The sequence below is a fragment of the Chrysemys picta genome, chromosome 1 (genome assembly GCF_011386835.1).
Source record: "Chrysemys picta bellii isolate R12L10 chromosome 1, ASM1138683v2, whole genome shotgun sequence".
NCBI lineage: Eukaryota > Metazoa > Chordata > Testudines > Emydidae > Chrysemys > Chrysemys picta.
In genome coordinates, this window is record NC_088791.1 from 162099342 (window position 1) to 162114277 (window position 14936).

The window sequence follows — 14936 nt, forward strand, 5'->3', positions numbered from 1 at the left end:
GAACTCTATTTAGCTACATCAGAAGGGTTGCGTTGACTCTACCAGGATGATAAACTTGTAAATCTAGAGAGTCTAGGGATTTCAAATCCAAGGCTTAGACTATTAACACACCCCACACCTTTTAAAACACTTAAGAAACCTGATAAAATAGAAGGAAGAGGTTAAGTATTTGCTGTGGTCAAGTATCAGATTTTGATAGCTTAGACTAACTGTCTGAGGTTTACAGCTAATCCGGTGGTTATGAAGTAAATTGCCTGTAACAGAAAGAACATCTGATGTGTTTCAGGTATTCACAGGGGCTACCAATCTGCCAGTGATACCCTGCAGGGGTACCCAGGGTTGACACACACATCACTACCACCTGCCCCAGTGCAAGGAAACCTTGTCTGTGCCTGCTGCAGGTCAGCTCCTCAACTCCACTGGCTACGCAAGCACTCCCTTCCTAGGCCTTGCAAGCCCTGCTGTTACTTTACAGGTAACAGGCTCTCTTGAGTCCTCTGAACATCTCCCTGAAGTGTCCAACCACATGGCCAGTGGACACTTGCAGTATTTACAGAATTGCTGTTCCCAAAGAAGCAATACACCCCTGCTTACCAGTTACAGCTCCGATCACCGCTACACTTAACACACAGCACTTAGATGTGTTTATAGTGAGATCAAGTATAAGTGTATTTAACAAAGCCTAGAGATTCAAGTAATAGCAAGTTGGAAAGCAATGATTATATATAAAATAAAATCATAACTCTCATTCTAGAGCTTAGACTTAACAAGATACTCATATCTTGTATCATAATGGTCACCCAAAATCCATGCACCACTTTATAGCCAGGGTTGCCTGTGATCCTCCCCTCATGAAATTCAGGCTGGCAGCTTGCCTCCTAGGTGAAGATACTAGTGTGTTCCTTTGCACATCAAGATAAACTAGAACAATTCTTGGTCTTTATTCAGAAACAGGGCACCCTGCCCCCTGCTGGTTTTTTTCCATTCTGTAGATTTCCTCTTTTGTCAATTTCACAAACTTATTTAGTCCTTGGCTAAGTAGGCAAATAGTGTGTGGAATAAAATACACAATACACAAATGGCCTGACAGGGAGATAGGTGTCTGTTACCTCTTGCCTGAAAGAAACATGTTGGAGATATGTCACCTTTCAGTGACCTGCCTTAACTCCTGGACCTTAAGAACATATAGATTTCAGAATACATACATAGCTTCATAAATACTATCCATACATATGTTTCACAATTATTGTGGCAACCAGGGAGTAACTGGCTCTCTGTAGTGACCCTCACATGCTACCCTTCCATGAACTATTATGCAGATATCCAACCCTGGGTCCCCACTTATTTCCTTTCACTTTTTTAAAAAGCTTTCTCCCAGTGAAAAAAATTGTGGATAGTTTAAAAAAAAAAAAACACTGGGATTTCTGCACATTTTCAAAATGATAATTTTCAGCCAACTTTGAATTGGTATAACTTTTTATTTTGAAATTTAAAATGGAGACATTAGAAATTGTTTTTCCACAAAATGTTTGGCATCAAAACCCCATTTCTCAATACCAAAAATCATCCCAAAAATATAAAATTGGACCAGCTTTCATTTTTACAGTACCTAAATAAATGAGGTCCAATCTTGGTTGGGCCTTCTAGGAAATACTGTAATATAAATTTACAAATAATTAATAATAGATTAGAAGAGCCCACACTCTGAATCTGATCACTCCTTTTATTGCTACAAAGATGGAAACAAACTTTGTGTTGAGTTTGAGGAGCTGAACAAGAAAACGGGGATAAAAAAAAAAAAAAAAAAGAAGATTTCCGCTTTTTCCACAAAGAAAAAAATATTTACAGAGAAGACAGGAGCTGTTTTTTCCCTTTTTTTCTTTCCTTCCAGAAATTGGATGTCTTGAAGAAACTTCTTTTTCTGGGACTCAAAGTGCCAAGATTTGTTCTTTCAATGCATTTTGATAGTTACTGCTTCTCAATATTGCCTTTTAGAATACATTGAACACTGGATCTTGGGAGTGAACATGTACATTGATAACTGGATGGGGGCAGCACTGCTCTTAAATATTAACTGCAGAAAGTACTGGAAATTTCAAGAAGCAGCAACCAATAAATCCAAGAGTCAATTTCTAATAATTGAGAGAAATTGGTCACACGGGGGATACATTTCATTATTTTAAGAGTCAGATGTTTTTGAACATACAGACACCTGAAAATAAAGGAAATTCAGGCCAAGATTTACAAACAGAGTAATCCATTTGTAGGTGCCCAATTTGACATTTGAAAAGGGCCTGATTTTCAGTGCCGAACATGCACCCTGGTCCCAGCCAGGACATCACCCATTAACAACAGATGTGCTGTCAAGAGCGCATGCTTTGTTTGATGACACAACCAGGCATTGGCACCAGAAGGATTGCAAGAAGTATTTATGGGGAGGATAACATGGTGGGAGGGGGGCAGAAGCAACCCAGACAGGCCAAATTTGAGTGGTGTTGCAACCCCGTGCACCAGGAAGGAACAACCTGGCCAATTCTGAGAGAATGGTGCTACAACCTGGGCACAGTGTTACAACACCACTCAAATTTGGCCTACTCACCCCTCATCATGCCAACAAAGAAGGGGTTCCACCATTATGCCATCCCTTCATTGTCCCCCTGCCAAGTTAAAGTGCTCAAAAGTGGGGGGCAGAGAGGGCAATGGTATCTCCAAGGAACATGCTACCAGATTATCTGGCACAAACACTAATAATGTGAGATTATGCTAAAAGCATCATGTGATAGATCAGCAGGAATATGGTATGAAATGGAAGGAGAAATAACCAACGATGACATATTTCAAGCAATAATACAAGCTACAATTAATGGATGGAGAAGTTAACCCTTCTCACCTGCATTTTAATAGTATAAAAGAACTGTCTACGATTTAGGGAGCACTAGAATTGAAAAACCACAGGAACAAGAAGTCAGGTGTGGAAAGGATAATGCAAAGTGTCTTCAAATGACTACAGCAGAAAGTCAGAGAAATCATTCTGGCCACAGATGAAAGAGGAAGTAAGTGAGGAGACTTCCTGAGATACAGAGAAGCTCAGTGGAAAGAACCCAGGCCCTTGGGAGTCCTCACTGACATTGGGAACACAGCCTCATGATCATTCATAATGGACTGTTCCAGGGTCACTACTTCTGAGAAGTTGCAGGAAGATACCACAGTTTCATATGTGACAATGTTAAATCTCAGTTCCTGGACTTTTCTGAAAGTCATGAATATCATCATAAGACATGCAGACTTAGATACACCCAGAAATGAACAGATTAGAAGTCCATACACTGAAGGACTTGATCAAAAAGCAATTTATTAAAGAGAACGTCAATACTTAGCTCTTCTCAACAGAGCAACACTGCTGCAATGTGAACAGTCGCCAGCAAAATTCCTAGCAGACTTACCATAGTCAAAGGGTAACACAACTCTGTTTGAGAGACAGGTAATAGACATCTCCAAACACTGAACAAAGTCATAACAGATGCACAAGATGTTTACCACATTAAAAAAAAAAAGACGTCTAGAATATGACAGGAAAGTTGTTTATGTTATGAGATGAATTCTAGGTTATTTTTCTCACTGTAACAAGAAAATAGCTAAAGTTCACCAGAAACCATATTAGGCTCTGGAGCCTGGGGACCTAGCTGACAGTACAATGATATAACCAGCCAGAGTGCACTTAGCCAAACCATTATACAATACAGTTATAAAGAAATCTTCTAAAGCTTAGGTCTGTACCTGCTGTTATGGGGAAGTCTTTTACAATTTAACAGATTGAGATTTTTTTTTAAACCATCCTGCAGAGTGCAGTAGAAAAATCTGATAATACAATTCTTTAGGGAATTAAAATCTATGGAAAGGATGTAATTCTCTAATAGAGTTTATAGGTTATTAGAGTAGTTTCTATAGAATCCGATTCAATATTTGTAGAACATAGACCAGTTTAATTTCTATTGCATTCCACAGGATTTTCTATAAAGATGAACTAAATGTTAAGGGTCCTTTGAATATGGGGCCCAAACAATGTAACCCAATCTTCAAAGTTGACAATTCATAATTTACTAATAAGATGCCTTGTAATATCCAAGTGTTGCATACCAAAAATGTGAGTTACTTTATATACACAAGATAAGTTTTTGCAGCATCACTTGGGCACAATAAACTGATTGAGGGGGCAAATGAGTTTTGTTGGTTTGTGTCTCAGACTAGCAGAGACTGTGTGTATATATACACAGACACACACACACTCTTTCTCTCTCTCTATTTTAAACATGAGAGACAATGGTGGTGTCATTTCCAGCTGTAGTAAGAAAGATGGTCAGTGTTGTTCCTATATATTTATCTGCTCCCTCTAGATCTTTGTGTAGAATCTGCTTAATTTATTGATACAAAAGCTTTTATTACTGCTTTACCATGCAAACAACAAGGCTATGGGAGAGCAAGATCTGTTTTTTCCATGAAACAAGAAAAAGTCAAAGTTTTAATACCAGAAACTTGATTGCTGGTGATGGTAATGATAGAAGCAGGGCTCAGACTGGGAAAGAAAGAAGTGGTACTGCTAAGTTACATATTCCACCACGTTTCCCTTTACACAAAACTCTGCACACTTGCGATACCAAAAGAAAACACTGCTCACAGTAGATGGAGTGAATATTCATAATATGATCACCCTTCTCCTTTCCTATGTGCTTTGACCAGAAGTTAAGCCTGAAGCCTAGTGATATCAATGTGTACATTGTTAATTTTCCAAATGATGTAAAGGAGCAGTTCACACCTCTCTTGAATTATAGCAAGCTGTCTACAGATTCAAATAGACATCATTTGTTAACATTAGATCTTTCACATTTTGAAGATTCTGTTTGCAAGTACAAGAACTAGAAACTTTTTTTAAAAAAGGAAAGCTTAGATTCCGGAGCAAAAGAAGACTGTTTCCAGGAAAAAGAGGCACAACTTGGCTAAACCCAACCCAATTCAGCACTGGATACCAGAGACAGAAAAACAATCATGTGGGACTGTGTCAAAATACATGATTTTGTTTACATGGCTACATAACTATCCTTCCAAGCATAAAACTAATATTCTTTTAAATGAAATTCCATGTTATCAACCAATTTTTGCTTAAAACTTTTCTGCTGTGCCCTCACCTCCTGGAAGTCCTGCAGCGTATTCACCAGTCTCTCTTTAAAATGTTTCCTTAAATACTTTTTTAAATAGTCCCTCTTGAATCTATCTTTTCTTATTCTCATCTCTTCAGTGATATCAGATAAACTACTTATGTATTACATTAACCTGTAAGTACTTTGTTCATGTCACCTCTTGGTCATCAGCTTTCGAAGCTACTCTTATCACTGTCTCCTCATATATAACCCCCTCCCCCTCCTTGCTGTGGAGATTCCATTCCTCTGGACTTCAACCTTTCTCGGGTGGGATGACAAAAAAAGACACTATTCTCCAAATGAGGTCTATCCAGTGCTTTCTGAAATGTTAGCAGAAAATCACTGGAATAGAATAGTAAAAAATAGAATAGAAAAGTAAAAAAAGATCAACAGGATTTTGGCTTGTAGCACTGGAGGACTAATTAGAACCTACATTTTAAAATCCAATTTTCTTATAATACGACAGTCATTTATTCCTTTGGCTAGTTTCCTTTACGGCCATAATAAGTAGCATAAGAACTTGGATAGCAAGATCCTATTTTCAGTATATTGTTCCCTATGCTAAATGAGTATGAAAATCTCATTCTTCACAGGTCACAGGAACCTAACCAACTGATTCTTGCATTATTTACTTACTACATTTAACAGAGATGAATAGAACAAGTAGCTTATCTATAAGTTAGTGGAAGTGCATGGCAACACATTGATTAAATGATCAAATAAGTCTTTGAATACAACTTTTCAAATCAAAGTAAATCTCATTAAAGTATTGTAGCCAATTTTAACAAGATTTCATCTACATTTGGGTTGTAAGGATTTTCTCCTTACACTAAATCAAACCCTAATTGCCTGTACCATTATGATTCGGTTTCTTTTATAAACTGACAAATAAGACATCCTTATCTATAGGTTAGGATGAGAACATTTAATTAGTAGCAATTTAACATTTAGGAAATATTTCCATATTGATATTCCAGTTTAAGAATGATTCAAAAAACATGTTGTCATTTATAGTCAATGCACTAGGCATTAAAATCTCTAGAAAGGCCTACTGCATTAGGGTCAATGTAATCTCGCTTCTTGAATGTGTTTGTGCCCACAACATATATGAGATCTCTGAAACATGGTCTGTGTCATGCACACAGAGTTGCTGAAGGAACACAACTTCAAAACTAGTTACATTTGTATAAACAAAGGAGCTTTTGCCTGGAAGTACATCCATGGAGTGCATGGTGGAGGACCAGGTGACCATTCAGCATGTCCAGGGAGCAGAGAAAATAGGAGAACCAGTAGGGGAGTGAGCCCACAGGATTGTTTTTAGATAGATAGATAGATAAACATTTTATTAAGGCAAAGTTACAATAAAACATTAACATATTACATCATATATTACTTGTTACATATTGATATTACTTGTATATGTACATTACTAATTAATATTCAAAGAACCTGGCTAAAGATCCTGGTTTGCTGGCTGGGGAACCCTCATCTTGTGAGTATGCTAGAAAGAGTGACCAAATTTCTAAATATTACTCCTCTTTTTGGTGCTTCTCTTGTATTATACTTGGTGTGAAAGCTTTTCCATTACAAGGACAGTCTATATTTTATTATACACCATTCATCAATAACGTGCCCTCATGAAGTCTGACTCTAGCAGACACTCTCTTTGTCCTATGCCCTTCCCAATGGTTTTCTCCCTCACTTGTGCTGCCTTTTTTGACCCAGCAGTTTAAAGATAGATAAGAAGCCTTTCTGATGGAAGTTTGCCAGTATGGGGATACTACGTTAATCATGCCCCCCCACCCGCATACACACACAAACCAACTTATAGCACAGACAGTTCCCTTTGCCTCCAAAAGACTGTATTAAATATAACTTGTGGCTTACAGAAGCATTGTCCAAATCAAGCATTAGAATATAGCTCGCTCTGGCCAGGCCCAGTGGAAGCAGATCAAGTTCTGCCCAATGACTGTATAGACTCCTCTAAGCAGGGCACACAAGGGCAGATCCTCGCCTGATGTGACGTGCTATTGCTTGATTGACTTTAACTGACTAGGGTGGTTTACATAAGTTTAGGATGTGAGCTCAGTCTCCTTGTGACCACACATTCAACAGTGATCCTTGGAGCTCTCAAATTCTGCTTGCAGCCAGACACCTATAGATTAATATATGGCTAATTTGACTGAAAGCAGTAAGGGACTGATGTGCACCTTTTGAGGTGAGAGGGTTCGATTTGAAATGTCATAAGTACTGAAATGATTTTGCAAGCCCAAAGGCATGAAGTTTCTGTTTTGTTTCTGCATAAAAATTATACCCACCCGCCAAACAGATTAATTGATAACAAATTTCACTGAAAACGTTGCAAATTTTTCAAGTCTTGTGCTACCCAGCGCCATAGAAAAATAAACACTATTTTTTATGATTTTGAAGAAGGGACACTTTTGATTCAGACTTCACGAGAAATCTCTTAGGAAACTTGTGGGGTTTAGGCATAACCCTCTCTCCCTCCCCACATTTCCAAACAATTTTAGCAATTGTTAAACATGATTTTATCAATAAGGAGGGTAAGTTGAGTTTTGACATTTACATTTGGCTTCTATTATGATTGCCCTCAAGACAATCTTGCTTGAATCATAGGCCTCACTATTCCCCAGAATCTCCAGTGGCCTAGCTAGGTTTGAGGGCCTGTCTCCTAGAAGAAAAATGTGCTGCTTTCTACCATGAAGAAAATGTGAGAGAAGATGGATGTGCCCTGGACCCTCTCAATTATGTATTCTAACAGGCGTGTACACAAATGAGGAGCATCTAACAAAATATTCCAAATAATTAAAATGGATGGCAAGAACTGCTGGATGTCTAAAACAATCTGTATTTAAGCAGCAGATGTTTTTGTTTAAGCCTGTTGCTTTAAAGGAAGCTGTCTGTCTTCTGCAGTAAGATGCCACAGAATCTTGAAATCCTGAGTTTCTAGCGTCTCTGAAATGGTTGCCAAGAGGAATGATTGGAGCTTTCAATCAATGATCACAGACTGGAAATACCATTCCTGAGCAGGAAGCAATGGCAAAGCATCGTAGGAGTGTGGTGACAAGATGATGTACAGTAAACCCTTCGCTTTGACTAAAACGTACATGGCAAAAGTATTTTACCCATGTCTGTCTGGAGCTTCCCATTTGGCTAGAAGCAATAAGGTTAGCAAGTAAAAGCTAAATATATAGAAACACTATAAAATGGATCGGATTTGATTTCTGACCTGTTAATATAACTTTCCCTTTACCAGGTGTTGTTTTAGAGAGAAAGAGTGTGTATGTGTGTGTGTGTGTTTGTGGTGTGTAGGGAAAACAGACACAGAAGGGAAAAAGCAAGAAATCCAAGAAGTAGCCTGCGAGCATAGCATATGACCCTTGAAAAATCTAGAAAGGGGGCTTTTTGGGATCTAGTTTTGGCCGGTTTGGGGCAGTCAGCTAAGAAGTTATTCTTTTATTTCTGGTTCCTCCTGCATTCAGATAAGCAGGATGTTGTACATTATTTGTATATAAATAAGGTTGCAGAAAATACCAGACTCCATCAATTTCTGTCCCTAACTAGAACATCCCCAGAACCCTGAACTCTGACTAGCTGCTGGGTCAAAAAAGGCAGCACAAGTGAGAAAGAAAACCAGTGGGAAGGGCACAGTGCCAAGAGTTAGTCTGCTAGAGTCAGACTCCTTGAGGGCAAGTAGTAGTTATTAATTATTATGTTTCTTTATCATACGGTTTTATAAAATTGGTACTTGAAAATTAAGTTAATTCCTTTTGTTTTTTTGGGGACTTGAATGTGGGAAGGTTGATCCTGTGTAATCCTTCCTGAAAATCCTTAGAGACTGAACTCTGGGTCTCCAGGTGCTTTTCCATGGGGGCTGGGGTTTTTAGACACTGGGGAAGGGCAATAAAGTAATCTCTAGCCCACCCAAAGGCTACACTTACACATTACATAACCAATTACACTCTTATTTTTCACTGCTGCTTGGCACAGTGCCATTTTATTCTAAACCTATCGAAGTACAAATTATTGGGGACATGTGTTTTTGGCTCTATTATTTTTGCTTAAAGTGTATTTTAAGTAGTAGTGGTTATTTGGCCTTTAAAATTAAGAATAAATAATGTAATTTGACTTAATGGAAATAAAATGTTGTAAGTAATGGTATAAAATGGAATGAAGGGACATTTAGACTGCATATAAGTAAAATACAATTATTAGACTGTATAATAGCTGCCAGATAGAAGAGGTGACTGTTTCTGTAACATGATTTATTTCAGAGTAAATCAGACAAATTTGAATATACTATATAAACTGTTATTGTATTGACAGGGAATAAAAAAAGATAGATAGATAAAGATCTGCCACTTGTGTGACTCTGGGCAAGTCACAGCTCTCTCTCTGCTTCAGTTCCCCATCCGTAAAATAGAGAACATAATTCTGCTCTCACTAAGGATATATTTACACAGCAAAAGCTGTGCACAGGCTAGCGGATCCAGCTTGACTCCAGCTATAGGTAACAATAACAATGAAGACTGCACAACATGGGTCATACAAGCCTGGCACAGACTAGAGGTAAATACTCAACTTGCTAACCCATGCTGTGCTGGCTTCAAGCTAGCTTGGTAGGCTAGCCTGTGCACAGCTTTTGTTGTATAGACATGCCCTATGGGTGTTGTGAAAGTACATTCATGTATGTTTTAGAAGTGCGCAAATACTAGAGCAATGAGCGGAAGAATAAAGCATATAAACAAATAGCAAACTTAATCCAATTTTCAAGACTATTTCTTAATATCATTATTAAAAATCATGAGCACAGTCTTAGTTTTCCAAACGTGCCCTTTAAAGTACTCAAAAGGAAGTTTAGCTATATCTAAATAGCCACATTTATTTGCAAGCAACTCAAATTATATTAACGCAACTCTCTGCAGTGTTAGGTCTGTGAGCAATTCAAAGCAGATCACAGGTTGCATAGTAAAATAAAATGTGTACTAAACAAATGTGTACTAAACAAATCTTACCTTATTCAAGTCAAAGGTATTAAACACTTGATCAACATATGTGTCTGCCTGTGGATTCAGACCATGCAGATCCAGAAGTGTCTTGAATTCATAGAGACTAAGTTGCCCAGATGGGCACTCCCTCATAAATTTGGTGTACCATTGATGGATCTCTGGAGCATTGATATCATCTGCTGCTGATGCACCGGCTCCCATAGTGTCACACAATGAGTATCTTTTTTTCATAAACTTATGTTTCTCAACTTCAGTGGCTTGCACCCAACTAAAATTCAAACTCAAGCCCTGCCCCTAAAGAGCTAATGTAAACCTCTTATGAGAGAGCCGATACAAGCCAATTAAAAATAGAAACCTAAGTGAGATTACCGTCAATACCCAGTTTTAAACCAGAAAGGTTTTGTAACATGTTTAAAGTCAAAGCTAATAGGGATACTTAAAAGATTGTTTCTTCAAATTCCCAAGGATGTGATTCTATCCAGTAGTTTTTTCCCCACTGATAGTTAAGGCAACTACTAGCAAAAATATGTTAGCATATCCTCAAACTGGTTGTCTTTAAACTGTATGGTAACTATTAATGACACACAAAAGTCTAATCCCTAAATGGTTGTAAATAATGGCTACAATGCATGTTGTAAGTAAGAAGGAAAAGGTCAGGAATTAACGGGCATGTGTGATGCGAGGGAGAACTCAGACAGCAAAGCTGTGTGTGAGTGGAGCCTTTTCTAAACCAAAGTTCTGTTGGACTCCCTCCTGATGTGCTTCCTGAGTAGTGCTCAGAACCCAATTTCTTTGACTTCTAGTCTTCTAACACTGATGGATTAAATAAATCCAACACTCTGCTCTGGTTTTATTCCAGGTCTCAGACATACAGTGGTGCTTGTATGTTACCTCCATCATAATTTGCTTATACAGTTTTGTATAGGACATACACAAAAAGTGCTACATCCTCTAAAAGGGATCCCGAAACAGATATTACATTATACTGGAATGGTATTTCGTTTACTTAGCAATAGCTATAAAGCCTGTGAACAGCAGCTAAAATATATGGGGGGAAATGGATTTTGTAGTTCAGTAAAGGACTGTCCCACCTCTAGGAAGAGACTGCAACAGAATACAATAAATGTAAAATAGAGAACGTAATTCTGTCTCTCACTAAGGATATGTTAGTTACTATGTTAATAGCTGATAGTATAACTGATGGGAAAAGGTGGTGGTTTTATGGAATGCAATGGGGGCTAAAATTTATAGTTTAACAGTTTCTATTAAACCCACAGACAAAGCATTCACTGACACTGCAGCAATTCCATAAAAATCCCCAAAGCCACTGGTGATAGCACATTACTGCTTTTATAAACAGGAAAAAATACGAAACAATAAAAAAATAACTTTTGACTGTGTGGCTGGATTAAGGAAATATAAAAGAACACTGCCAATTTTGAGAGAGTTTAAATGTGGATTTGGGATCAGGTTGTGTACGGTAAACAAAACGAAGCAATCCAAAAACTGCCATCACCAGAGGCTGATGTGGCCCTAAAATGTACATTAGAAATTGCTAGATCAGTGGAGACAGCTAAAGATTAACAGATTCACAGATTCCAAGGCCACAATGGACCATTGTTCTCATCTAGTCTGACCTCCTGTGTAACACAGACCAATAAAATTCACCAAAATAATTCACAGAACAAATTTTTAAAAAACATCCAATCTTGATTTAAAAATTGCCAGAGATGGGAATCCACCCTGACCCTCAGTAAATTGTTCCAATCATTAATTACTCTCACTGTTAAAAAATTACACCTTATTTCCAGTCTGAATTTGTCTAGCTTCCACTTCCAGCTATTGGATCATGTTATACCTTTCCCTGCTAGACTGAAGAGCTCATTATCAAATATTTGTTCCCCACATAGGTACTTATAAACTGTGATCAAGTCACCCCTTAGCCATCTCTTTGTTAAACTAAACATATTGAGCACCTTGAGTCTATCGCTATGAGGCAGGTTTTCTAACCCTTTCACCATTCTCACGTCTCTTTTCTCCAAACCCTCTGCCATTTATCAACATCCTTCTTGAATTGTGATGTTCCAATTCACTGGGACACAGTGTTCCAGCAGTGCTAAATACAGCAGTAAAATAACCTCTCTACTCCTACTCAATATCCATTAACCAAGTCTTTGTATTGCGATGTTCCTTGATGGCCCTTCTGATTTGGATCTTTCCGAATGGGCAGGGGGGGAAAATTCCCATGTCTGGGTTCACAAGTTCAGAGCAAACATTTTCAAAGTTATAAAGCAAAACTGAGGCATTTTCTCATAGCATGGAATACAGACATTGCAAGTGAGACTGATGCACGCGGCAACTTAGAAGCATTTCATAGAGTCTAAACACTAAATACATTCTTATAAGACTAATGCGTATTTTGAGCAAAACTAACATACAGGTGAACTGATCTGGTCTCCAGCTATGAGTTTGCCAGTTATATTTCTTATTGGACGGGGTAGATCTGGATTGATGTTGCCTGCTTCTTTCAGTAACTGCTTGGACTACAAAAGAGTTTGGCGAGAGGTGTGAATAAAAATTCTGTTCCCTGGCACCAACTATTTCTTTTCTGTCCTCTTTGGAGTGGGACGGGGGGCGCATGAGGCTGGGGTATGCCAGACCACCTTGGCAAGTTTTAAGATGACTTCATTAATGGGGAGTGGCAACTTGCTAGACTCAATGCTCTGCAAAATGTTGAGGAGTTTGTAGTGCATAGGTACCCTTCTTACTAGGTCTTGGAATTGCAAAACACAAAAATATCCCCCAATCCTCCACTCCACCCTCCAAGGATTTGACAACTCAGAATGCAATGATTTGGTGACTCCAAATGTTGGTGTCAGGGCGGGGCATCAGGATCATCCATCACTAGTGCCAGCCCTTGTGAAGGGCCAATTCACTCTACTTCAGAAGCCTGAAACTCTTTCTTCAGATACTGTAGACTTGTAACTGGACCTGTTCTCTAGTCTAGAGTCTCCCCCTAAAATAGGAAACACACTGGGAGGGACAAGCTTGTAAACAATCACGTGATTGTTCTCCCAAAGACCTTTTCCTTGATTTACAAATGTAGCTTTTCTTAGAAAAGAAACCAATTAAAGAAATACAGGTTTAACAATGGCAGGCTAATGTTAAGTACTAGAACAAATGTACTACTTAGATGGCCGTAGTACTTACCTTCCTGAAATATGCCAAAGCAACCTGCACCCCAAATGAAAACTGTACACAGATCACATCATCCATTACTGAGATATAGCCACCTCTACTGTAAAATATGGCAGCTTTGTAACAGGTGTGACAAAGATCCTCCTCTGCCTTGGTGGGTCCTGCGCTTTTTGGAGGATTTGCTTGCCTCAGAGGTTCACGGCAGCCCTCAGTTTGGCCACTTCTGTTAGAGGCTCAAACCTGCCGTTCACTCAGCTAACCTCATCACTGGCCAGCATGGGGGAAATGGAGAACAATCTCTGCAGTCTCTGTTGTCCCACCTAGTGGGTCAGGGACAGGCCAGGTCCCTTTCCAAATTCAACCTTCCCTTCTGGTGTTGCTCACAGACCAGGTCAACTCCTCCTGTGTCCGATCAGGAGTTGGGAGTATGGGGTGAACCTGGGCCCGCCCTCAAGATCAGGTTCCAGACCAGGGCCCTGTGGATAGCAGCTGTCTATGTCTCCTGTATCAGCTACAGGACAGCTACAGCTACAACTCTCTGGGCTACTTCCCCATAGCCTCCCCCCAGCACCTTCTTGATCCTCACTGCAGGGTCTTCCTCCTGAAGCCTGATCATGCTTGTACGCCTCAGTCCTCCAGCAGCACACCTTCTCACTCCTTGCTCACCCTCCACTAACTAATGGGAGGTCCCTTTTAAACCAGGTGTCCTGATTAGTCTGCCTGCCATAATTGATTCTAGTATGCTCTTAATTGGCTCCAGGTGTCTTAATTAGCTTGGCTGTCTTAATTGGTTCTAGCCCGTTCCTGATTGCTCTAGTGCAGCCCCTGCTCTGGTCACTCAGGGAACAGAAAACTATTCATCCAGTGGCCAGTATATTTGCCTTCTACCAGATTCCTGTACCCCACTGGGTCTGGGTCTGTCACACAGACAGAGTAACAGTGCATAACAATTCTTTGGGTAGAAAACTATGGGGGTTGTTCAGGAGGCAGAATTCAGTACCCGACCTTAACATTTAGCCAGAATACCACAGGACCGGGGATCTTTAATAACCTCAAGTCATTAGGATATCCGTTTCAGGTCTTTTTTCTTCTCATTCTGCTGAACAGTAAGCGATATATTGTAAACACCAATTTCCTGAGCTGCAGACTCAGGGCATCTCCATCACTGCAGACCTTTAAGGGCACTGCAATCTGGTTTATATGCTTTAGATTGAAGAAGAAGAAAAAAAAGAGCACGACCTGTACAATGCTGAGAGTTAAGGCTCTGATGTTGCAAGGGGCTGACCCAACTTCCATGAAGCATTGAGTGCCCTTAAATCCCATTGGAATTAATGGGAACTATTGGGCCACAAGCTATTTCATCAGTGAAAGTCAGTCAGACTGTCCAGAAGTGCATTAAATGCCAACATTTTAATAATGCAAGTTAATGAATTATGGGCATTGACTAGAACTGTGAACCTGCAATTTTAAACTTGTGATTGAATTGGAAATTTAACTGCTGTGCAACTTGTGA

At 39.2% G+C, this 14936-nt stretch overlaps 1 protein-coding gene across 1 annotated transcript in view; it reads right to left on the minus strand.

The window, feature by feature from the left end:
• GUCA1C (guanylate cyclase activator 1C) overlaps window positions 1-10706 on the minus strand; it is a 32876-nt gene extending 22170 nt beyond the window's left edge. Inside the window, exon 1 of the mRNA XM_042840118.2 lies at window positions 10232-10706. Within this exon, the coding sequence (XP_042696052.2) occupies window positions 10232-10456 (225 nt within the window). The 5' untranslated portion in view covers window positions 10457-10706. The remainder of the gene's footprint in view (window positions 1-10231) is intronic.
• Between the last annotated feature and the right edge of the window lie 4230 nt (window positions 10707-14936).